The sequence below is a fragment of the Pelodiscus sinensis genome, chromosome 2 (genome assembly GCF_049634645.1).
Source record: "Pelodiscus sinensis isolate JC-2024 chromosome 2, ASM4963464v1, whole genome shotgun sequence".
NCBI classification, from domain to species: domain Eukaryota; kingdom Metazoa; phylum Chordata; order Testudines; family Trionychidae; genus Pelodiscus; species Pelodiscus sinensis.
In genome coordinates, this window is record NC_134712.1 from 256,235,477 (window position 1) to 256,259,953 (window position 24,477).

Consider the following 24,477-nt stretch of genomic DNA (forward strand, 5'->3'; position numbering starts at 1 on the left):
ACCCATTCATACCATGCCAGTCCGTTACATGACACAAATCCTTTGTTATCTCCGGCTGTGCTCCAGGATAGCATTTTAACACTTATATAGTCAATAGGTAACAGTCAAGTAAGTCTGTGCCAGGCATGAGAGAAGGTATGCAAAGTAGTATCTTTGGCTGGACCAATTTCTGACTATGAGAAAGCACTGAAGAGGTCTCCAACACCATGCATATCATTCGTAAAAATAATACAGAAGAGTTCCACTTTCATCAGAGCAAATACACCAAACACTTCAAGCCCAATATACTGCTATTTATGTTTACAGTGTTAGTGTAGCCCTGATGGTCCCAGGAACACAAGATGGGAGAGGCAATTTCTTTTTTGGACCAACTTCTGTTGGGTAGGAGGGATAGCTCAATAGTTTGAGCATTGGCCTGCGAACCCCTGCTAAGTTCAATCCTTGAGGGGGGCCATTTAGGAATCTGGGGCAAATCTGCCAGAGATGGTGCTTGGTCCTGCCATGAGGGCAGGGGACAGGACTCAATGACCTCTCAAGGTCCCTTCCAGCTTGCTCTATGAGATAGGTATATCTCCATATATAACAAGCTTTTGCGCTATCAGAGTCCTTCGGGTTCCCAGTTTGAGACAGAGGACCTGATATTTCAGAGTACTTAGCATATCACTTTGTATGTTGAAAGCAGGGATGTGAAAGCATAAATGTGTACACAGATGAACCTGGGCTCATCAGTTAACCTTCACAGTTACACAACCGCTCTCTCCCCCCCCCCCCCCCCCCCCCATGCTGCTGCCTCTGGAGGGAGGATGGAGAGGGAAGACAGGAGCGGGTGCTTGTGGGGAGCCACCTGCCCCCCCCCATGCTGTTTCCTCTGATACAAAGGCAGCAGCCTGGGGGGAGGGAAGAGAAGGTAGGACCCAGTATGCACAGGAAGCCACTTTTTCCTGGAGAGCTGCCTCCCCACCGCCTGTGAACGTGTAACCACTGAAATGTTCAGCAGTTACATGTTTACCCAAACACACCTTAACACCCTTTTCTCAAAGCACAGCTCCCACTGGTTTCAGTTGCACCTGTGAGTTCTCACCACTGGTGCAAATCAGACCTCAGGGTATCAACTCAGACACCCAGAAAACAAGAAATAATTAGCAACCAGCTGTGAAGAATTTGATTTCAGTAACACATTCAGCATCACATCACATCACATCGGAACTTCATGACAGAGGCAGGGGTAGAATTAAGTTCCTGATGCAGCATCAACTGCCTTAGACATGAGACCATCTTTTCTCTTCCTGATTGGTCTTGTTAGTACTGATAGGCAATGCCCTTCTTGTCACGTGTTAGTAGATTTATGCTCACCTCTAATTTCCACTCCATGCATCAGACAAAGTGGGGTTTTGCCCATGAAAGCTTATAGCTTTTAAAAGGGTCACAGCACTCTTCATCATTTCATTGAGTCTGATCCATTCCTGGGTCCTCAGCCAATGTGTTCTCATTCCCTATGCAGATCAAATCTCTGCATTTTCCCCTTTCATCAGCCTCTTACCCCAAACTTTTTGCCTAGAAAATCCCAATTCTTGCCTGTATTCAGGACCATTGGATTTTGATCTTTCCCCACTCAGCATTTGCTCCCCATCCCAGCTTCCTTGTCCAACTAACCCTCTTCTCCCCCCCATTCCCTGCCCCAAACTACTCCAGCGCCAACTCCACAGGTTTTGTCTTTTCTGCCTGTGATTCAGACAGTGGCCCACTACGCCCAAGTAGCATGGGGAAGGGGGTATTGAGAGCACAGGAGACAGGCTCTCAGATTTCAATTCTGGTGCACAACCCAGCACAGTCCAAAACCTCCAGGAACTACAATTGCAGGAAAAATCCTGATCGGCCTCAGGCTGGAACACAGAATCCTAGAAATGTAAGACTAGAAGGGACCTCGATTAGCTATCTAGTCCAGTTCCCTGCACTGAGTATTCTGTCACCAGCCCTGACGTGTAATCTGTTCTTAAGAGCAGCCAGTGATAGAGATTGTACAACCTGCCCAGATAAGCATCAGGAAAAATTAATCGCCCTTGGAATTAGAAGAATTTCCTAACAAGGCTCCCTTGCTGCTAGTCAAATTTAATGTAGCTTAAATAGGAATTTTTTTTAAAGCCCTTGAACTCTTTGCTTCAGTGCCTTGTGGCAGTGAGTTCCACAGGTGGTTACACACTATTAGAATATTCTCTTATTGGTTTTAAATTTGTTGATTCGCACTATCATTCAATATTCCCTTTGACAGTTCTCCTCCCCCTGCCATATGAAATAGTCTTATGTGGTTTTTAAACTGTGTGTTCACAACCCAGTATTGGGTTGCGGAGTTTAAGGTATTGGTGTTACACATGGTGTGGTGGGGGGGGGAGAAAGGAGAGAGAATCAGGTGACCAGTGTGGGTGCTAAGGCAGCTACCTGAATGTCCTAGCACCACAGACTGTACTGTGCCCTAGCAGCAGCTGGCCTGGCTCCTAGGTGGGGGAGAGGGAGGAGAGCACACAGGGCTCCACACACTGCCTCTGCCCTGAGCACTAGCTCTGCACTGCCATTGGCTGGGAACCTACTGCCAGCTGCTTCTGGAACACAGCATGGTCTGTGGTGCCAGGAGATGCAGGAGGTTGCCTTGGCACCTCTACTGCAGCGCTGACCAGCAGCTGCTCAAGGTAAGCCCTGCGCCAGCTCTGACCCCTCCCAAAGCCAGCACTCCATCTTACATCCTCATTCACAGTCCCAACCCTAAACCCACACACTAGTCTGATTATGTTGGGTTGCAGGCATCAAAATTGTTTTTGACTGAGTCATGAGGAAAAAAAAGGCTTGAAAACCACTGGTCTCATGTATACAAATATGTATAAGTCAAAGATGCATTGGACAAAATACCTCATGTAACCTATCAATTTTAAATGTCAATCTGCTGGATCTGTATATCTTATTTTGGCACATGCATCATTCTGTATGTAAAGTTAGAAATATGCAGTATAGAATTGTTTATGGTTTTAAGTGTGCACATGAAAGCCACCCGGGATGTTTCCAATGCTCTGGCCACCTTAATCACTGGGTGATCAACTTCATGGTTTGTAAACAGCCTTGATTGGTCTCAAGTTTGAACAGTGCTCCTGGAAAGCCATGTGACCATACCAATTTAGCTGATATACCAATTTAACCAGCTAATTGTCCATGGAAGGGGGTGTGGCAGGTTTAGAAACAAGGGATTCCTACCCAAAAGGAAGCCTGTAAGCTGGAAAGCTATCCATCTCTAGGGTGTGTCACTCCAGTCAAAGACCAAAAGGGGAGCCAGGGACCAGGGTCAGAGTAAAGATCTTCTCTGACTTAAAGGCTTGCCTGAAATAAGAACAGTTTTAGAGTAAATTTGTAATAAGCTTTAATGTATTAGAACTAGCTAGGTGTTTTATTTTAAATTTATAATTTACTTTGTCCATCTTCACTTGCAACCACTTAAATCCTACTGTTTGTACTTCATAAAATTACTTTTATTTACTATAAAGCCCAGTGTAAGTAATTGTTACCCGGGGAGAACAATCAGGCTACATCAGTGGTCTCCAACCTTTACACACCCAAGATCACTTTTTAAGTCTCAGAACAGGCGAAGATCTACTGCCCTGCCCCTTCCTTGAAGCCCCGCCTACATTACATGAGGAAATCTAATGTAAATGTACTGCGCAGGTGCGCAGTTCAGAGAGGGCTCAAGAGCTACTCTTAGAGCCCCTGGAATCTACCAGTAGATCGCGATCTACTGGTTGGTGACCACAGGGCTACGTCTAGACTGCAGGCTTTTTGTGCAAGAGATCTTCCACAAAAACTTCTTGCACAAGAGAGCATCCACGCTGCAAAAGCGCCTCAAAAAAGTGATGCGCTTTAGCGAAAGAACGTCCAGACTGCTGGGATGCTCTCTTGCAAATAAACAATGATTGCTATGGACAGAATGGCCACCAGGGCACCTGTGCTTCTCCCCCCCCCCCCGCAAAAAGGCGTTCTTTGTAGAATGAGGATTACCAATTGTGCAAAAAACCCATATTTTTCGATTTACTTGCGCAAAAACGTGCTTGAAGTTTTTGCAGGAAAATGGCCATTTTTCTGAAAAAATGGTAGTGTAGAAAGCCTCAGTGTGTACATCTTCCTTTCATTGTTAAAGGGGACTTATCTGAATGAGCTTTCAATATATGAAACTCACAGTGAAATAAGAGGGGTAGCCAAGTTAGCCTGTAACAGGAAAGACTTAACAAGTAGTCTGGTAGCACTTTAAAGACTAACAAAACACGTAGATGGTGTCATGAGCTTTCGGGGGCACAGTCCACTTCTTCAGATGACTGGAATGTAGCATTTTGGGGGGTTGACTTGCTGGATGCTGTGCCCTTGAACTGCATGCTCCCAGAGCTGAAGTGATTCAGCATCTCCACTGCTGTTGAGGGGGAGAAGGGGGAATCATCTCAGCTCTGTGCCTTGTCTGGAAGAGACCAGGAAATCTGCCAAGCAGGACAGGATTGTGAAGAGCCCAAGAGCAAGGTGAGTGTCAGTAGCTTTATAAGCACATCAGGAAGCAGCCACAAAGGGTATTCTGTGACTGCATGCCACCACATTCTGGTGCCCATGTTCTGAGAAAAAAATACAAGTGTATGACTTAGTTTCTGTATACCATATAGCATTTTCTATCACAGTCTATTATCATTCTACCTGAAACCCCAAACTTTTCCTTCTGCGCTCATACAGTTGCAAAGTTCTCTCTAATGCAGAAATTACATATCACCCCAGGAAATTTTTCCCATCTGACTACAATAGATTGCCTGCTAGAATTGTTTTTGCATCTCCTCCTTTGCCAATACATTTCATATTGCCATCTGACTGATACTTCCATATGTATTTAAGGATGAGCATGATGGTGGTTCAAGTTCTTGAGCATGGCTGTATTTTCAAAACAGGTCTTTTCTCCCCAGCAAAAGCAGCCCAGTAAGTTTCACCTTCATTTTAACTTTCAAAATGTTTATACGAACACAGTTCTATATGCAAATAATTAGCTTCTTATATTTCAGTTTTTGGAGTGTTGAATTCATTAATCTGCATCTAAAGTTAATCAAAAGCAAATGATCAGACAGGATGAATTTGCATGAATCAAACACATCCCATGTTGAGCATTTCATTTAACTGTAAACACTGTCAAGTAGCAAGATAAAAAGTATTCCTGCATCCCTAAGTGGAAAAAAAATGTTTGTGGTAGATTTTACAGCATCAAGATGTGCTACTGTTTACTGAAGTGGGAGATCAGAGTATGAATTAGATTCTGCAAGTGAAATGTCTTTTCAATTACTGCAATAGCAATGTAGCTGCAACAAATAAATTCCTGTCCCACACCTTCCTTTAGCAGTACAGAAGATTTAATCATGAGCATTGTGCATGTCAAAAAGATGAGCAAAGATCAATGACTCATTTGCCTTTCAGTTGTTCTGCTAACTGAACTGAATTTTGGGATTTTTTTAAACTAACAGTCTTCAAATGTAGCATAAAGGTGAGCTATGTAATAAGGAAAGATTTAAGTACTTTGACTGGGATACAGTTTCTCCAGACATTAGCTTGCAGGTATATTAAAAACCGATGCTGCAAGCAACTGAAGAGGAAATAATTCAAAATCAGAAGAATCAACACCAGCATCAATGCAAAATGATTGGTCATGGATGAGAAGTGGTTAATTGCTACAAACATCCACAGGAGAGGAAACATTCCTATTTTGTGCTAGTATTTCTCATCCAACAAACTACAAAAGATCAGTTTCTGAAGCTGTGAGGATATCACAAGGTATTGCATTTATTCAAACAAAATGACTCAGGTGAAGCCATCCTAAACGTCAGAGAGGGTCTCTCACCGATTAAGGATTAAGTAATATTACTGAATAGCTCACATGCATGCTTTTAGACCGAAAACGACAGCTTCCTGAACTTGCCAATGACTAGAGAATTCTCAGAATGCCTATATTTCCATTCTAACTACCATAACTTTCAAAAATTGCACTGAGGGCTGATCAAAAATAAATCACACCCTCTGCAGCAAACTTTGCTAAAGCAACTGAAGACTTCAAACAGACTTGCATTATAGGCTGGTAACATCCTGTAGTATTCATGAAATCTAGCCTGACATACTTAACTGGACCATCACAAGTACAGGAGAGGAGCAACAGAACCTTACAGTTGCTTCAAAAATAAATCTGTTGAACCCAAAATAGAAGAGGCCATTGAAACATGGCCTCAGACTCCAATTCCACCAGCTATCCCTTCACTTAGCATTTAATCAGAGACCCAGATATTCACTCCAGTCCGTATGCCAGGGAGATAGGATAGCAATGAAATGTGAGTGTCAGCTTTTTACACAATATCACCTTTATGCAACTAACTCAGCCGCCATCACGTTTGAATTGGTGTGGGTAATACTCAGAATTAAATTGTTGAAAAAAAGCCAGTAAGTTGAAGAGAGTAGGAAATAAAGTTGCAGGCCTCGCCAGTTGAACTGGTAACTGTAAGTGTTTCTATGGCATTTCAAACTTGTGCCATTTGTTTAATGAATAAGATGATGAGTGCAGCGAGTATGAAGTTACAGTAGGACACAAACAAAACAGCCTGTTCTCACTCGGATGCAATTCTCCCCAACAAAAGGTCTGATGTGCACTGCTCTACAATATGCATCATACAAACATAGGGAGGACAATGCTGCATCTAGTGCAGGCCTGGGCAAAATACAGCCCACAGGACTCATCCGGCCCACCAAGCCACCAGATCCAGCCCACAGATGCAGCGGGGAGCCTCAGGCAAGCTCTCCTGCTTGGCCCCAGCCCTGCACACCACTCAGAAACAGCTCGGCAGCTGCTTTTCTTTCAAAACTGTGATCCCAGATGGGAGGGGGAAAGGCTTCAGGTGCTGCCCCTGCTCCCAGCACAAGTTCAATGAATAACAGGCAGCACACGAAGCAACATGCCGTCCTTCCCTCTAGCTCAATTATTCACACAAGAACATGGCTCTGCAGCCTGTGCAGGTGTGGGACAGGTAGGGAAATATTTTAAGCTCTGCAAGCATTTAGCTCTGCAGGCAGGCTGGCAGGTAAGTCTCCTGGCCAGAGCCTGCCTCTGGCACCCCAGCCCCAACCCTCTGCTCTGCTTCCCCCCCCCCCCCCACACTCAACATACCCAAACCCTCTTCCCCATCCCATACTCCCTCCCAGATCTGGCACCCCAATCCCCTACCCCAGATCACAATCCCCTCCTACTGTAGGTCACATTCCAAAACCCTGCACCCCAGTCCCCTGCCCTAAGTCTCAAATGCCTCCTTCACCCAAACTCCCTTCCAGACCCCTCTCCCTCCTGCACCCTAAGCCCCCTTTTGCAGCCAACCTCCATCCCAGACCCTGCAGCTCCTCTATCAATATAATTGGAGTGTGGCCCTCGACCACTTTTCAAAATCTTGGCGTGCCCTCCCCCCCCCCCCATCAAAAATTATTGCCCACCCCTGATCTAGTGGCTGTCGTCTCAGTGGTTTCGTTCTCTCAGAGCTGCTGTGCACTTTATAGTACACAATGGAGTAATGTACCTATTTCACCTGCCAAGTAAACAGGCTCAGAGGTTGTGACCTGTCCAAGACCACAGGAAACCAGAGGCAGACATGAGTACATTCTAGGAGTTGTTTAACACCATGGGGATAGGAAATGCCTAATCTCCAGGCCCTAACCACTGAAACTACTTCAAACGTTACTCAAAGTGAGACAGCAGCCTTAGGATTTGTGGCAAGAACTTGGCACTGCTGGAGTATCATTGTGGCTGTTCATAGGTCCTGTTTTGAGAACAGCCTGGTTCAAATTATAGGGCTAATGCTGGGAAGTTCTATGGTCTGTCTTATACAAGAGGTCAGACTACACAATCACACCGGTCCCTTAGATCCCAAGATCAGGCAAAAATCCATGCCCCTATATAAGTGGTATGAAGTTTGATACCTACTGGCTAAAAACTAAGGACTGGTCCACAGACAGACTTATTCCAGATCAACTCCTATGTGTGGAGCTCTTATTCCAGAATAAGAGAGCTCTGTTTTTGTTCACCTTCATTTTGGGATAAGTTAACTGAAGGAAGCAGCTTTCTTTGGAATAAAAATGTCTACAGATTGCATTCATCAGGAGTAAGTCCATGTATAGATCAGTCCTGATTTCATAGGTGGTGGTGAAAAGCTCACCTAACAGCAACAACCTAGCCCCACAACTGGAGCATCTGGATCATTGCAAGATGCCTGTGTATACTGGTCAAGGGAGCACTCCCAGCAACCAAGCATGCATCTAGTACCATTTCAGCTTGACAAGGACCCTAATCTAGGACGTTTTCTTTCTATAATATATAAAAAGGTTTTCCTGCAGGAGGACAGATTGATGTAACCACGTAATTGTGCATCCCGTTTAACTCCTCCCTCCCCTTACCGCAATCCTCAGCTACGCCTCCCTCCTCCCCACTGCCTGAGGCAGAGCACGGGGCTTGGAAGGTGCTGGGGGGGGGTTGGAAGTTACGATACCAGGAGTCATGTGGCCAGTGCTCAGGGGGGCAGAAGCTGCCGCAGCAGGCACAGGGAGAAGCAGAGGAGAGAAGAGGATTGGGCCTGGCCACAGTTTCAACCCCATCCAACCCCTGTCGGCTAAGGGGGGGAGAGGGCCAGCCCTGGCTGTGCTACCGTTTCCCCCCACCCAACCCCCTTAGCAGCTTGGGGGGGGGGGGGGAGAAGAGAGAAGAGGGCCAGGCCTGGCATGACCTTGGCCAGGAGAGGTGGGGTTAGGCCATAGAGGAGGAAGAAAGGACCCAGGCAGGTAGGGGTGGCTGCAGCTCATCCCTCCCCAGTGGTGGGGGAAAGCTGAGGTTGCCCATCCCCCACAAGAAAGGGGTTGGCAAGGGTGGTGCACAGGGGGCACCCGCCACCTAGTAATGATGTAATGAGATTTTATATTGCAGCCTCTCCGGTCCTTAAAGTCCTACTCAGCTTACTACTACGTCCAGGCTCAAGTGCCTACCTTGCATTAGTAAAGCCAATAAAAGGCAAGGAAATACACATGGATTGTAGCTTCAGAAGGGTACAATATGGTCATTGGAGAGCCCTCTACAGCCTGGAATGCTAGTTTTGTTAATTGACACTATTTGTTTATAGATCAGAGCCTTATCTAGGGGTTAATACTCAGTACAGCTCAATAATATTTCCTGACAATATTGCAAGCATAGCAGGTCACCTGTAACATTAGGAATCTTGTGCTAGCTCTGATCATGTACTGATTACTTCTGGAAAGGGTTCCCTCACTCCCCCAGAAGAATAGCAAATGCACAAGTGCCCAGATCAAGATTTGTTCACACTTATTTAAGCACTCAAAACAACTATGCTTTAAAATAGCTTTTTTTAAAAAGCTCAGAACAGTATGTGTGTTAATATTATATGCAGAATGCTATTTAAGGAAAGCTATTTAAGCACAGCCCACAAACAGGAGGAAAGGCTGAGTGTTCCCTGCTCTGCCACTGACTTTCTCTAGGGCCTTGGGCAAGTCACAAAATGCTTTCAGGTCACAAAGAAAGGCCCCATTGGTGCAGAACATAAGTGAAATATTACTTGATTTGAGTTTGGAATAGCTTCAGAATTCTAGACCACAGGAAAAGTTATGCTGTTTCTAAAACCTGAGAAGTCTGATCACTAATGAAGAGCATCTTGATAGGGATACTCTGCTGCCACCTTCTGAAATAACAGTTACTGCAGGTATCTACAATCAAAATACCAGCCTAAAACCAGCTTTTTTCCCTGCACTGTTATGACATCACAAGCCAAGGGGATAATTGTTTCCCTCTTCCTGGGAAGTTAGATGCTCTGGTTGACAGGGTCTTCACAAATGCTCTAAGCAACATGTATGCTGGTATCAGAGACAAGATGGGTAGTGCAATACCTATTATCAGACCAACTTCTGTTGGAGGACACAGTGTTCCAGATTACACACAGCTCTTCAGGTCTGGGAAAAGTACCAAGAGTGTCACAACTAAATGCAAGTAAAGTTTGTTTTGGGACGAGTGGGTGAAACAGCAAGACACTAAGCTAATCTGACAGCACTTAAAGCCAAGACTTTCTACCCTAAACTGCCAACCTACCTTTATGGCAATTACACAAGAGTATTTTAAAAGAAAAGGTGTTAAAGTTGAATAATTAATCTAGTCTCGTAATCCTCATGTAATGATTTACAATATGAAGTTACAAAACAGATGAACTGCAGTTCTCTTGTAGGGTTATACAGTTTTAAGACATCTTGGCAACTGTCTTGTTGGCGGTTTCAGCAGAGGAAGAGTGTGGCCCTCAACCACTCTGAATAGACCACAAAGACTAAGCTATTCTCCGACTAAGATGTAGTCAGTAGGTTGGTATGGTTACATTGTTGGAGCAGTGGTGAAAGATTTGTACTGTATTTGGTCCAGAGGACTGCAGTCTCCAGGGCTGTCAAGTTGGCACCTTTCATGAGCACTATAGTCACACAAAGAAAACATCTTTTCTAGAATTGAACTGCATCTCTGAGACTAGAATTTATTTTAAAAGATTGCGCAAAATAGACGCCATAGTATAAATATAATGCTGTATTTTAAGGATGACCTTTCTAAAACTTCTCTATAAGCAGTCATTGTTGCATAAAAGTGTTGTACTGGCTATTTACAATAAATAGATCAATCTACCGATACCATATTAACTCAAACATACAGACTTGCAAGAGGAGTGTCACAGTTTCCAATTCTTTGATTAAAGCCAATTAGGGGAGTTAATAGTTGCAAGTGTTAGCTAGCACCATACTTTTGGGGAATCATCAGGCTCAAGAATATTAAGCACTTCACAGGAAAGGGGATGGGCAAGCAAATCTCACAGGTAAGCCGCAGGCCAGGCCATAGGTTCCCTACCCCCAATTTAAAGAAAGGTTTTTAGGTCTTCTCATCTTGCATAAACAGGTTTGGGGGCATTTAGGTCATTCATCCCCATCCGCAGGTCATTCATGATGCCCTCATGTGACGTAGTGGGGGTAACTTGCTAGGGCTGTGGGTGACTTCTGCTGTCTAACACGACCCAGCAGTACAGGGGATGAGTCATTATGCAAAGAGGGCTCCAAACCTGTCTGACCAGCTACCCCCCAAGGAGAGAATCAAAGGAAAATGGAATGCTGCCCTGGCTGGGGGGGGCAGGGCTGGAAGAGGGTTAGTTAGTTGCTGTCTGGGAGCATGGAGGAGACAGCCTAGGGAAGGAGCTGGGGAGTGGGCTGGGATTGTAGGGCCCAGCCACCCCCATCTCAAAGGGGGGGCACTGAGGCCTCTTAGCCGCAGTTCCTGTAACCAGATGACAGATGCTGTGCTGTATCCTGGAGAAGCAATAAACTCCCTCTGTTCTACTGGCTGGTGGAGTCTGTTTGTGCCATTTCGGGGGTGCAGGAGACAGGAAAACCCCACGTGCTGTCACACCTCACAACTGGAGAGAAGCACTGGAGCAGGACTAGCCAGGGACCAGCCTGAGGCATATGATGGTGGAGAGAAATAGGCTCCAGACTGCTGGAGAGTAGGGGACAAACTGGAGGTACTATCAGGGAGCCATGGGGGAGATAGAGGGGAAGGGCTCCCCCAGAACGGAAGCTGGTCCATGCCACCTCAGGGCAGAAATGGGGAAGGATGGGGCGATTCTATGCGTTGGAGGTGGGAAGAGCGGAGCACTGGGCAGTATCGGGGCAGGTTCACAGACCTGCCATACGGGAAGACCGCATTAGGGTCCAGCAGCCCCAGAACAGGAAAAGGCGGCTGAGTCAAGGCTGGAGAGAGGGAGGGACTATGGGGGGGGAGAAGGAGCATCAGAGCAACCTGGGGCTGTGCAGGCAACTCCAGCTAGGGGTCTATTTGAAACCATGGAAAGGTGGGCGGGAAGCCTGCCCACGTTCTAAAAGCCCCTCCCCAGCCTTACGGGAGGGACAACTGGAACCATGTCCAACTGATTCCAGGGGACAAATAATGACAAAAGGATGGGGGGGGGGGGGGAGACACACACCATGTCAGGACTGAAGCAGGACCCAGGAAGGGAGGGGCCAGGGCTCGTGCAGCAGGGACAGCAGTGGGGGGAGGGAGGGACACAGCGGGGGGGGGCAGGGCCAGAGCAGGGCACGCCCCCAAGATATGGGCAGTTACACAGGACATGGGGGGGGAGACACAGTTAAGGGGGTCCAGAGCAGGCCCCGCCCCCAGGGGACAGGCAGTTACACGGGACGCGGGGGGAGACACAGCCGGGGGGGGTCCGGAGCGGGCCCCGCCCCAGGGACGGGCAGTTACACGGGGGGGGGGGCACAGCCGGGGGGTCCGGAGCGGGCCCCGCCCCCAGGGACGGGCGGTTACACGGGGGGGGGGGGCACAGCCGGGGGAGGGGTCCGGAGCGGGCCCCGCCCCCAGGGACGGGCGGTTACACGGGAGGGGGGCACAGCCGGGGGGGGTCCGGAGCGGGCCCCGCCCCCAGGGACGGGCGGTTACACGGGAGGGGGGCACAGCCGGGAGGGGTCCGGAGCGGGCCCCGCCCCAGGGACGGGCGGTTACACGGGGGGGGGGCAGAGCCGGGGGGTCCGGAGCGGGCCCCGCCCCAGGGCCGGGCGGTTACACGGGAGGGGCACAGCCGGGGGGGTCCGGAGCAGGCCCCGCCCCCAGGGACGGGCGGTTACACAGGAGGGGGGGCACAGCCGGGGGGGGTCCGGAGCGGGCCCGGCTCCCAGGGACAGGCGGTTACACGGGGGGGGGCGCACAGCCGGGGGGGGGTCCGGAGCGGGCCCCGCCCCCAGGGACGGGCGGTTACACAGGAGGGGGGGCACAGCCGGGGGGGGTCCGGAGCGGGCCCCGCCCCCAGGGACGGGCGGTTACACGGGGGGGGCACAGCCGGGGGGGTCCGGAGCGGGCCCCGCCCCAGGGACGGGCGGTTACACGGGAGGGTCTCTCACCTTCTTGCCTTTCTTCCCCTCCTCCTCCATGTCTCCGGCGGGGCTGGGGGGCGGCGGCTGCGCCGGGCTCCTGCTGCCTCCTGCGGCCCCCCCGGGGGCATCCCCGCAGCCGCGGCCCCGCGCCCCCTCAGCGGGCCGCCATGGCCGGCGCGCGCCCCCAACCGCCGCGGACTCAGCAGCGGCAACAACTTTTCAATCCTGCCGCCATCTTGGGCGTCGGCTTCCCGGCGTGCTCAGCGCGGGGCCGGCCCCGCGGCGGGGAGGACTGACGTCAGTCCTCCTCAGGACGGGGGAGGGGGGGGGCGCAGCGCGTGGGCGGGAGGCGCCCGGAAGGAGGGCGGTACCAGAGCTGCGCATGCGCATGTGTCCTCGCGCCGCCTTCCTTGCAGTGCAGGCGGCTGGAGATGATCTCCCCCCTGCCTCGCTCCCTCGTGGTACAGCCTGGGCTCTTCCACTGGTCTCCCTCCCCTTCTGGCGGAGGGACGCGCCGAAGCCGCATGTGCTGGGGCCTGACGGCGCAGGCGCGCACATGGCGGTCGAGGCTGGGAGGAGCGGGGGCGGCGGTGCTAGCCGGGTCCTAATCCGCCTCCATCCGGGGCCTGCGCTGCCCTGGGAGGCCCGGGCGGACGCAGGCGGGAGCCGCCCGCCCTGTTGCGCTCGAGGGCCGGGCACTGCCGGGGGTGCCGATCTCCCCCCACGTGGAGGTAAGTGAAGTTTCGGGTGCCCCCCCCCCGGTCATGCGGGGACTACAAATCCCGGGTGACCATGCCCCGCACTGAGCCCTGCCGCCTCCGCGGCTGAGGAGCGGTGCCTGCCGGGAGCTGTAGTCTTGGAGAGGCAGCTGCACGTGTGTGGTTACCCCTGGCGTGGCAGCGCTCTCTCCCCCTCCTGGGGCCGGGGTCTGCAGCCGCCGTGAGCAGCATGGCCTGTGGGTTCTCTGGGCAGCACCCTCCCTTGTGTCTTAGGGCTTGGCTCACTCTAAGGCAGAGCCCAGCAGCCATCCCGAAGGGCTGGGGTTGTGGTCTCCCGCAGGCGGTGCCACAAAACTCATCCTCTCTTGGTATCAGGTAGGGGCTACTGCTGCAATTTCACCTTTCCATCCGGCTGGTGTTGGGGCAACTAGCTGCATTGGCTTGAGTGATACGCGTGCAGAGCACTGTGAGAGGGCAAGGGCGTAAATATCTCACCTGTTCTGTTCTTTTTGTCCTCTTTTCATTGCCTCGCCTGTAGAAACTGTCCTCCTGTGGTTGGAGTGACTGAGACTGCAGAGCACCTGCCGTGCTACTGAGCTAGAAAGGTAAAAGTTTTCTGTGGGTGTGAACTGCATCAAAGACATTAAACCTCCCATATCCGTCTTCCCCGGTTCCTTTGTCTGTGCCAGGTGAGCAAGCCTTCCAGCATGGCTGGGTCTGTGGTGACCCTGTTCATTCCTGTAGCGCTTGCGAGAGCAGCCCTGAGATGGTTTGAGGCCTCGCTCTGCTCCTTTTCTGAGTGAGGTTATAGAAATTTCAGACAAGCTGAATCAGGCGGCCAAATTGCACCTAGGCAGAAGCCCACAGAGCCTAAAACATGCATGATAAACTCTTCCCCTGGCTTTCTGGTGTCTGCCTCGCCCGTTGAACATGGGTAGTATGAAAAGCATAAAAGCATGGATGCTTATTACGTAAGAATGGGTCAGACCAAAAGTCCATCTTGCCCAGTATCCTGTCTTCTGACATTGGCCAGAGAGAGTGACCGGAACAGGTAACAATCAAATGATGCAACCCGTGTCACCCATTTCCAGTTTCTGGGAAACATAAGAGATCCTGGTTATTAGCCATTGATGGGCCTAGCCTCCATGAACTTATTTAGCTTTTTAAAATGCTGTTATAGTCTTAGCCTTCACAACATCCTCTGGCACAGAGGCCAATGGATTGACTGTTGTGTGAAGAAAATGTTTTGTTTTTAAACCCGCTGCCTGTTAATTTCATTTGGTGACCCCCTAGTTCTTAATACGTGCTTATGTATTTTCTCCACACCAGTCATGATTTTTTTAGACCTCAGCCCTTCCTCCCCCACTTAGTTGTCTCCTTTCCAACCTGAAAAGTCCCAGTCTGATTAATCTCTTCTCGTATGGAAGCTGTTCCATAGCCTATTCATTTTTGTTGGCCCTTTTTACTAAACGCTTTCCAATTCCTATACATCTTTTTTTAGATGAGTGCATGGACTATTCAAGATGTGAGCGTACCACGGGTATTTTCTGTCTTCTGTCCTTTTCTTAATGAGTGCATAGCAAAGTCTGTTCTAAGCCTTCTGTTAGTTCTGGATTATTGTAGTAGGATTCACAGGCCAGACGTTGTGCTGGTTATTTTACTCCACATTACTGTACAATACATTTCCCTTTCTCAAATTTCATTGCCAGTGTTCTATCTTGTCCTCTTTCCTGCAGATGGTGGCTTCCCTGTCTCCGCGCTGGTCGGAGGGAATAGTTCACGCTATGGAAATTGAAAATCATAGGTAAGCGACAAACCAGACTATTTCAGAGCTGGCACATTTCTTCTTTTCCCCCAACCCCCGCTCACAAGCCTGCCTTGGAGAAAGCAGTATGTCCCAAATCCAGTGCCCTTTTTACAAAGAGAAAGGAAAGCACTAGGTCAGGGCTACTCAACAGGCGGCCTGTGGCCCGTTTGTTTGCAGCCCGCAGGGCGGTTTGAGTCAACGAGGCATCTCCCAAGTGGGGTGAGAATTGAAAGACGCAAGCAGATGGGCTGGCTGGAACAGATGGGTCCAGGGTGTTGGTGTTTCTGGCTACCAAGGAGGAGATGCTGGGTGTGCAAGGGCATTGTGGAAGTGCTTTGTATTCATGCCCATCAGTGTGAAAGAAGCTATTTGCATATATACGTAACCACACTTACGTTTCGGCCGTCGGCATGTGTTGTGGGTATCATCGTGGCCCCCGGGGCTTCCGAAGTTGAGGAGCCCTGCCCTAGATGCTCGGTGAGCTGAGTTGGAGCCCTGTGGGGGAGCTGTACTCCACAGAACAAAGCAGAGCTGACCCTGCCTTTCGATACCTGCCAGAAAACAGGGCCTAAAATCAGCCATTGTGTGTGTTGCAAGTGTTTCTATTCAGCGTGTTGTCTTTGCTTATGCCGCTCCAGTCTGATCTCTGCAGCTTTCAAGTTAAGCGTGGCTGGCTTGGACTGTAGCTGGGTGGGAGATGGCCACAAGAAACCCCAGGGTGGCGTCAGCTCAGCTGGAACTCCTAAGTGAGTTTTGAGCAGTGCCTCGGAATGATGCCGTGCTACGTGTGAAATGTGCATCTGAGCCTTTGACTTCTTGGGATGTCTCGAAGGGCTGGGTTCATGGGGTAAACATCAGACTTTAAGATAGCAAGGTGCAAACCCCAGCTGAGTGGGTTATACTCCCTGCTCGCTGGGCAGATCAGCTGATCTCTGTACAGGTTACCGTGTGCCTCCTTCAGGCAGGGCCTCAAATCTAACCCTGCCTTGGTGTCAGGAAGGGGCTGCCCGGATTCCCCTTTCATCTGCTCGGTAGCATCATTCGCTTTAGGACACAGGCTGCCTTGGGAGTGAGTGACGCACTTGTAGCTTGCGAAGGCATTTGAGCGGACTTGGGCATAAATGTCTCAAAACTAACCGGTCTCTGGCCTGCGTAAGTAGATTTTCCACCTTTTTCTGCTAAATCACCTCGTTATTTTCTTCTTTCCATTGTTTCTACAGGTGAAGCAATCTCGCTGGGGCTGCAGAGGACGGCAGGGTGCTGAGCTAGAAAGGTAAAAGTTTTCTGTGGGTTTGAACTGCATCAAAGACATTAAACCTCCCATATCCGTCTTCCCCGGTTCCTTTGTCTGTGCCAGGTGAGCAAGCCTTCCAGCATGGCTGGGTCTGTGGTGACCCTGTTCATTCCTGTAGCGCTTGCGAGAGCAGCCCTGAGATGGTTTGAGGCCTCGCTCTGCTCCTTTTCTGAGTGAGGTTATAGAAATTTCAGACAAGCTGAATCAGGCGGCCAAATTGCACCTAGGCAGAAGCCCACAGAGCCTAAAACATGCATGATAAACTCTTCCCCTGGCTTTCCGGGGTCTTCCTTGTCCGTTAGTGATTCTTGAACATAGGCAGTATGGAAAGCATCGAGGCATGAACAGTGTTTATTCTATAGCAGAATCTGTTCTAAGCCTTTCTTTAGTCTCCTGGTACCTCTTTCATCCTGGATTGTTGTTAGCAGGGCTCGACAAATCCGCTTCTCTACTCGCCCGTGGCGAGTAGATTTCAGCCGATAGCCCTGTTCACTGGCGGTGCGGGGCTGGCGCATGCGCGGTGCGGGGCTGCCGAGTGGGTTTTCGCCGCGGTCCTCGAGCCCTGGTTGTTAGGATTCGCAGGACAGACCTTGTCCTCCGTACTTCTTGCTCCGTGTTCACATGTATAAAACAAATTCTGTTTCTAAAGTTGTGGTGTCTTGCCTTCCTGCCTGCAGATTGTGGCTTCCTGGTTCCTGCCCTGGTCAGATGGAATAGGTTTCGCTATGGAAAGTGAATTTGTAGGTAAGCTAAAAAACAGACTAGTTCTGGGCTGAAAAGTCTGTTCTTTCCCAGATCTGCCTCAGGGAAAACTTAAAAGCAGGATGGCCCAAACCCTACGCTCTCTTTACAAAGAAGGAAAAAGGAAAGCCCTGGGAACTTGATGAGCAGAGATGGAGCCATGTGGGGGAGCTGTACTCCCCTGGGCAAAGCAGAGCCTTGCCTATTGATACCTGCCAGGAAACAGCAAGGCCATGCCAGGAGTGGGCCTGAAATCAGCCACTGGGTTGGTTGCAAGTGTTTCTATTCAGCGTGTTGTCTGTGCCCATGCTGCCCAGGTCTGATCTCTGCAGCTTACAAGTTAAGTGTGGCTGGCTTGGACTGTCACTGGGTGGGAGGTGTCCACGAGAAACCCCAGGATGGCATGAGCTCAGCTAGAACTCCAGAGTGAGTATTGAGCAGTGCCTCAGAATGATGCAATCCTGCATGTGAAATGTAACTGAGCCTTTGATGGCTTATAATACAGTTACCGGTGCCTGTATGGCAGCCCCTCGAGAGGACGTGTTCACCCCAATTTGTTGGCCAGATCCCAGCATGGGGAATTCTGGGATGGCACAGTGTAACAATGCCTGTAATTTCAATGGCGTTATTCTTCCCGCTAGCTGTTTTATTACTGATGCAAATTAGCTGCTGCATATCAGCGCTGCCGATAGTCTCTGTATACAATTCACACCCGTGTTGGAATCCTTGGGGATCAAATGATGCTCCGCAAACGCTGGCGATCAGTAGACGTAGGAATCCCAAGACTGCCAACTTAGTTATGCGTGCACTGACCTGTGGCAGTATCCATATGAATCAATAGATCCGCTTGTGAGAGCATCTGTCTGGCTGATGCCACGTGCCACAGCATCTGTTTCTATTGTTAAATGGTTCTGTTTTCCTTGAATAAGAGGAGCTATTGTGTGCTTGGCAGGCCGTGTTCTTTCTCGCAAGCCTTCCAGCACGTCTGGGCCTGCCTTGTGACTGCTCGTTCATGTCAAGCGTGCAAGAACAGACCTGAGGCCTTCCTCTGCTCCCCATTTTGCAGCGAGGTTATAGACGCTTCGACACTCCTAGGCTGGTGCAAAGGAAGGGGCGATATTCTTTAGAAAATTGTCTTGTAAATGCCATAAATCACAGAGCACATTCGTGCTCCAACAGCACAGGCGTGGTTTTCTAAGCCCAAAGCATATTCACTGGCTAATCACTAGGCTTACATCTCGCACTACTGTGGCTTCATAAGCAGCTCTTGGGCCAGCATCCTCATTGGCAAGGTCGCTGCATTGTGTTTGGGCACGTTGAGGTGGTTCGTGGCAGAGGATGAAAGAGTTAAAAACGCGAGTGGGTATCGGAAGTTTTTTAAAAATCAGCACCAGAGAATGGCCCTGAATGTGGGTCAGTAGAGGAGGTTTTGGAACAAACTGAGAAATTAAAGAGTAGCAGATCACCAGAACCAGTCGACGTTCACGCACGAGTTCTGAAGAGACAGGACGTTGGGCTCCATGGACCGTTGGTCTGACCTACTGTGGCTGTTCTTGTTTGGCACACTGAGCAAACTGAGCCAGCGGGCGACCTGCCGGTACCCCCTCCGGGCCGCTTTCCCTGCCCCTACCCCCAGGGGAAGGGAGGCAGCAAAGCATAGAATCATAGACTACTAGGACTGGAAGGGACCTCGAGAGTCATCGAGTCCAGTCCCCTGCCCTCATGGCAGGACCAAATACTGTCTAGACCATCCCTGATAGACATTTATCCAACCTGCTCTTAACTATCTCCAGAGATGGGGATTCCACAACCTCCCTGGGCAATTTATTCCAGTGTTTGACCACCCTGCCAGTTAGGAACTTTTTCCTAATGTCCAACCTAAACCTCCCTTGCTGCAGTTTAAGCCCATTGCTTCTTGTTCTATCCCCAGAGGCCAAGATGAACAAGTTTTCTCCCTCCTCCTTAGGACACCCGAGGAGGTGTCGCTGTTTTGCCCACCACGAAAGACTTACCACTTCCTTCCAGGAGGGTTGAACCTGTACTGCAAAAGTGCCTCCGTGTTATCTCGGTGGGGGGCGCTGATTTACTGCTTGGTCCATTGGCTTAGTTTTAATGTCAAGGTTCAATGGCTGGTTGAGATCTGGAGAAAGCTCGTTGAGGTTTTGAACACACTTTCGGTGTCCTAAAACCGACAAGATTCAGACGTAAATAGCTGCTGACTGACAGCTGTACATGGTCGCCTGCTTTGGTCGCTGATATTGTCCAGCAAGCACAAGAGAAACAGGACTTTTCAGATTTTTGAACTTTCAAGATGCGTGTGTGCAGTGAAAGATCAGCTTAGCAGTAACCAAATACCTGAGTATCCTCTTAGAGAATCTTGAAAATTGTTTCAGCAAGGGAAATGTCTATATGTACACCTTTGTGAGTAATCCGTTCCGCAGTTCTGGTTCAGAGCCTTCGGCTTGCAGACAAACTCATTAGAGTTAGTTTGCCTCTTTTTGGATTTAAGGAAAGGAATCTCAAACTTCATGCTGGACCCTATGCAAGAATGCAAACATGAAAGCATATTTCAATCTGTAGAGCCCTGCACAGATCCGGAATTTGGATCCACAAAAATAAGCTGCAGATGCAGATTTGCAGGGCTCTATCGGCCCGGTGTGACAGCAGAGAAATTCTGGGGTCACATGTACCGATCGGAGGATAGCAACAAGCCTCGAGCCAAAGTTGCTTTGCTTTTTGTTGTCCTGGTTTTTGACTACCGGAGGGCAAGAGGGCATTCGGTGCACTGCGTTTTCTGAAGATCAGTTGCCAAAACTACCTTATGGACGATGATCTGGAAGCTTCCCTTCTAATTTTACAGGAGACCCGTAATAACAGCAGACTTTTTATTAAGGAACATCCATCCCACTTTTGCAGATAACCATTGTGTGGATCAGATTAATATTTCCGTTCTGGGCTTTAGCCCACCATAATGGTATTGAACAATATAACTGACTGTGTTACTATTCTTGCTAGATTGGATTGATTTGTCTGTGAAAGAGAAATTTTGGAAAGATTTGCTGCTGGTTTTTTTTCATTGTGACTTGAGCGTGCTTTCACTTAAGCCCAAATGTCATGCGGTATCGTTTTACAACCAGCCACTTTGTGCCAAAAAATGCCGACAAGAATGTGCAAGGCCCTTCCTTAGTGGGCTAAAGTCATCCGTTCCAGCAAAGCATAAATCATACCTGTGCCTTATTTGTATGATTGAGCCAGCAATGAAACCACCACTCTTCTCCCCCCCCGCCCCCCCCATGTGAATAAATGACAATGACTGGAATGGGTGTGCGCACAGTGGTGTTTCCTAGCGTGAATTACGTGTTTTAGGAAGAAATGGCAGAGCGGCCACCAGCAAAAGGTAGTGGCTGCGCTCACAGGCCAGCAGCGCATGGGTCAGGACTGCGGCTCTCAAGGTTAGCGCTGGCAAAGATCAATTAGGCCCCAGGTCGGGGTTAGCTGGGACCTAGTGGAAAATTTTTCCCTCGATCTGAGCTACTTCGACTTCCCTGCGCTCCTTGGGGAAGTGACTTGACAGGCCGGTATTGGTGCGGCTTGAAGCAGTGCTAGGACCCTGAGGAGGAGGGCGAGGGTTAAAGGAAGCATTTCCTGGACACGGGTATATAGTTGGGCTAGGAGCAAGGAACCCCTGAATTTCAATCCTAGCTGCATTGCTGGCTGTGGGCAGGCCTCTTAATATGCCTCAGTTTCCCTTTCTGAAACATTGCCTCCCCCTTTCTTGTGTGTGTGGGGATTAGCAGGTGTCAGCTACACCCCCTGGCAGAGGGGAAAACCCTCCACCCACAAGCTGTTCCTGCTGGGGCAGAAGGGGGCAGCTGGTTTCTCAGCTGATGTTGTCCTAGGTCTTTCCTGGAGCTGGTCGAAGCTGCAGGCGTTTACCCACCATTCCTGCTCTCTCCTGCAGGCCTGGGACTGACAGCTGGCCCTGATCCGTCCTGCCCAGGGGTTCTGGCGGGGCGGAGGTGTCAGCCTCCACCTCCAAACCCATGTTGCTTTGCAAGGGCCAGTCACGCTCAGCGGCTTGCCGTGGGAAAGGGGACACTGGTGCCTGGCAGCCTTCCAGGTGGGCAAGATCCTGCTTGAAACACTTGGCCTGGTCGTCATGTCCTCCAGGGTGCGGGGGGGGCTAGTGGGGAGGGCCCCAAGGAGGGGCGTGGCCAGGATCGTGTTCTGAAGCTCTTGGCGGGGGGTGAGTGGCCTTGTGTGAATTTCTCCCTGGGATGTGTCTGTACCCTCTGGGGTTAGACCCTCCCCCTCGCAGCCTTTCCAGCAGTGCCCCTAGCCTGTGCCAATCACTGTGGGCCGCTCTCCTTACAGTAGGAAGGGGGCGGCAGTAGCTCCAGTGCTCCCCTGGTGGCCCCCCCACTGGGTCTGTCGGTGATGGATGGAGCCCACAAAGGCCTGGGCCCTCTTCCAGGGCAGAGCGCCTCCCCCTGGGCTGCCAGAGGCAGGGGGCCTGAACTGGCTTCTCCTTGGTTGAGTGGACGGGCAAGCGACTGTTTCCTGGAAGGGGTCTTGGCTCTGCGCTGAGAGAGTCCCCGTCCACGCTGGCCTGGGCGGGTCGGCCTTGGGCTGTGATCTGCCTGGGGCAGGGTCTGAGTGCCGGGGGGAGGACTGTGGGCTGGTGCTGTCGGCAGGGTCAAGGCTCCCCGCCCCCTCGGCAAACCTCAGGAAACAGGGCAGCTGCAGCTCTTTGTTCGCGCTGGCTGGGGGTCCCGCTCACCCAGCAGGAGGCCCAGGGGATCAGGAACTGGGGAGGGGGCCTGGCCTCAGAATTCAGCAGGGGGGTGGATGCAAACCACTTGTTTGCTTTACAATTGGTGCCTCTGGCTCTGCTGTGGAGGGCAACTGAAGGCTTCCCTGAGCTTATTGTACTGCACCAAAGGCTGCCCCCTGACCCATGGCCCAGTGCCTCTCCTTCCTGCACTGCCTCAGCCCGGAGCACCAGCACCAGGGGCCTGCTTAGCTGAAGGTGTAACACTCCCCAGAGCTGCATGGAGCAATGCAAGGAACATGGTGCCACATCCCTCCACCCTCCTGGGCCAGAGCATGTCTCCCCTTCGCTGCTCTGAGGGCTTCCTGACCCGGGGGCATGGCTGCGTCCTGCCGCCCGGCTGGCTGCCTTTCACACACTATATGGAGATATACCATCTCATGGAGCTGGAAGGGACCTTGAGAGGTCAAGTCCAGCCCCTTGCCCTCACGGCAGGACCAAGCCCCGTCCCTGACAGATCTGCCCCAGCTCCCTAACTGGCCCCCTTAGCGATTGAACTCGCAACCCTGGGTTGAGCAGGCCAATGCTCAAACCACTGAGCTATCCCCCTGCCGCTGTAGCCCAACGTTTCCTTACCGGGGGCAGGTTGACAGTGCGGCAGGGGCGTTGACACGCAGGAGAGCCTCGCCCAGGACCGTCCCCAGTGGAGAGCGGGCGTCTGGGAGGGGGCAGCGCAGTGTGAGCAGTCCCGCCGCAGCGCAGATGAGAAGGAAAGAGCCCCACTTCCCTCCATTAGCCACCCATCCCTTCCCCTTCCGCCATAAGCCCTGCAGCTCCAGAATCAGGCTGGTCTGCCAGCGACGGAGCCACGAGGAGGGTGGCAGGAAGGTGCCCCACTCGCTATCGAGCGAGTACGACCGGGTAAGGCCTTTCTTCTGTCCTGGCAGCAGTGGGACAGGCCTCCCTCCCCGGCCACCCAGCTGTTCCCCTCTGGCAGACAGCTCTGGCTTCTCTATGGGCCCCTCTCTGTGCCGGTGGGGGGGAGGGAGTGGGCACGGGGGTGCTGGGAGACCATCACTTGCACCCAGGGTGGGTAAGAGACCCGAGAGCTGGCGGGTCAGTTTATTCCTTCCCTGCTGCTTTGATGGCACCACCCCTCCTCCGCTGCTCCCTGCAGTGCAGTTGGAAGGCCGCCCGGCAGAGGGAGCGCAGGCCGGGAACATGGCAAGAGGAAGTTGCTATCGATGGCTTAACCTCAAGCAGGTCTGTAAATAGATGCTGCAGAGCTGTTTGCAGGTAGCTGCTGCAGGGCCTGCAGCTGGAGGAAGCGGTAACGGGGACCCTTGGCCCTGAGTGCCCGTCTCGGCCCACTGCAGCCCTGCCTCAGTTTCCCTCCTCAGGAAGTCCAGTGAGGCGTGTGTCTCTTGAGCTGTGCCCCCTCAGGGCTCTGTTAGTGAAGGCCTGGGCGGAGCAGTGTACAGACCGGTGTCCCTGCCCCGCTCCAGCAGGAAAGGGCAGGGGTAACAGCCTTGCCCCGCTCCCTCGCCTAGAGAGGCCAACGTGCACCCACCTTCCTGTGAGCTGGGGCTTTTGCTGCCACCTGGCGAGGGCCCTCCAGGGGCACCAGGATCTGCTGGAACTTGCTGTTCGTAGCGTCCTCTGCTTGCAGCCCTCTGCCTCCTGGCCTCATTCCTCCTTGGCTCCTCGTCCCGGGAGCTTTCCCCGCATGGCGCCTGGAGGGACGGACACACACGGGGCCTGGCTTCCTCTTGCAGTCGCCCGGCTGCCTCCCTGTTTAATTAGGTGCCCCCAGTGTCCCTTAACGAGTCCCCGGTGCACGGAGCCTTCGTTTCCCTGGCGTAGGGCCTGTTACCCTCCCCCGGAGCCTTGTACTGCTACAGGCTAGGACAAGCCCACTCAGCCGTGGGCCCATGCGCTGCCCGGGCCCGGAGGGAGGCGCTGGGAAATGGACTCTCCTCGGGGAGAAGAGGGGGAAGGACAAAGCCATGCACCCCCTAGCCAGGGCCCTTCTCTCAGGCCACCCCCACGAAGTCGCTTGCAGTCTCCACTCGCCCACGGTGCCCTCTGCTGGGTCTTCCCGTGGGGAGGGGGGCAGGAAGGCGGAGAGGCCGGGCAGCACGCCGCACTG

General features: G+C 51.5%; 1 protein-coding gene, 1 long non-coding RNA gene and 2 other non-coding genes across 9 annotated transcripts in view; 3 read left to right on the top strand and 1 right to left on the bottom strand.

The window, feature by feature from the left end:
• The window catches only part of CCM2 (CCM2 scaffold protein), an 87,485-nt gene extending 74,220 nt beyond the window's left edge, over nt 1-13,265 (bottom strand). For 3 of the 5 annotated variants that reach the window (XM_075923004.1, XM_075923001.1, XM_075923000.1), the window contains exon 1: nt 13,024-13,263. In XM_075923004.1, coding sequence (XP_075779119.1) covers nt 13,024-13,053 — 30 coding nt within the window. In that variant the 5' untranslated portion in view covers nt 13,054-13,263. Of the gene's footprint in view, nt 1-13,023 lie in introns of all 5 variants that reach the window. The other 2 variants (XR_012902154.1, XM_075923005.1) reach the window with 1 other exon arrangement.
• Nucleotides 13,266-13,384: 119 nt separating this feature from the next.
• Nucleotides 13,385-21,504, top strand: LOC102461742 (uncharacterized). 2 transcript variants are annotated; one of them, XR_012902156.1, is made up of 6 exons: nt 13,385-13,727; nt 14,254-14,320; nt 15,452-15,519; nt 16,743-16,795; nt 17,494-17,560; nt 18,510-21,499. It is a non-coding gene; the product is annotated as an uncharacterized LOC102461742 (long non-coding RNA). The 2 variants fall into 2 exon arrangements; XR_012902155.1 differs by having other exon boundaries at nt 13,388-13,727; nt 17,494-21,504.
• On the top strand, nt 14,407-14,541 carry LOC112546894 (small nucleolar RNA SNORA9). The gene has a single exon (XR_003090613.1). It is a non-coding gene; the product is annotated as a small nucleolar RNA SNORA9 (small nucleolar RNA).
• LOC112546898 (small nucleolar RNA SNORA9) lies at nt 16,882-17,016 on the top strand. Its single transcript, XR_003090617.1, has one exon. It is a non-coding gene; the product is annotated as a small nucleolar RNA SNORA9 (small nucleolar RNA).
• Nucleotides 21,505-24,477: the final 2,973 nt, after the last annotated feature.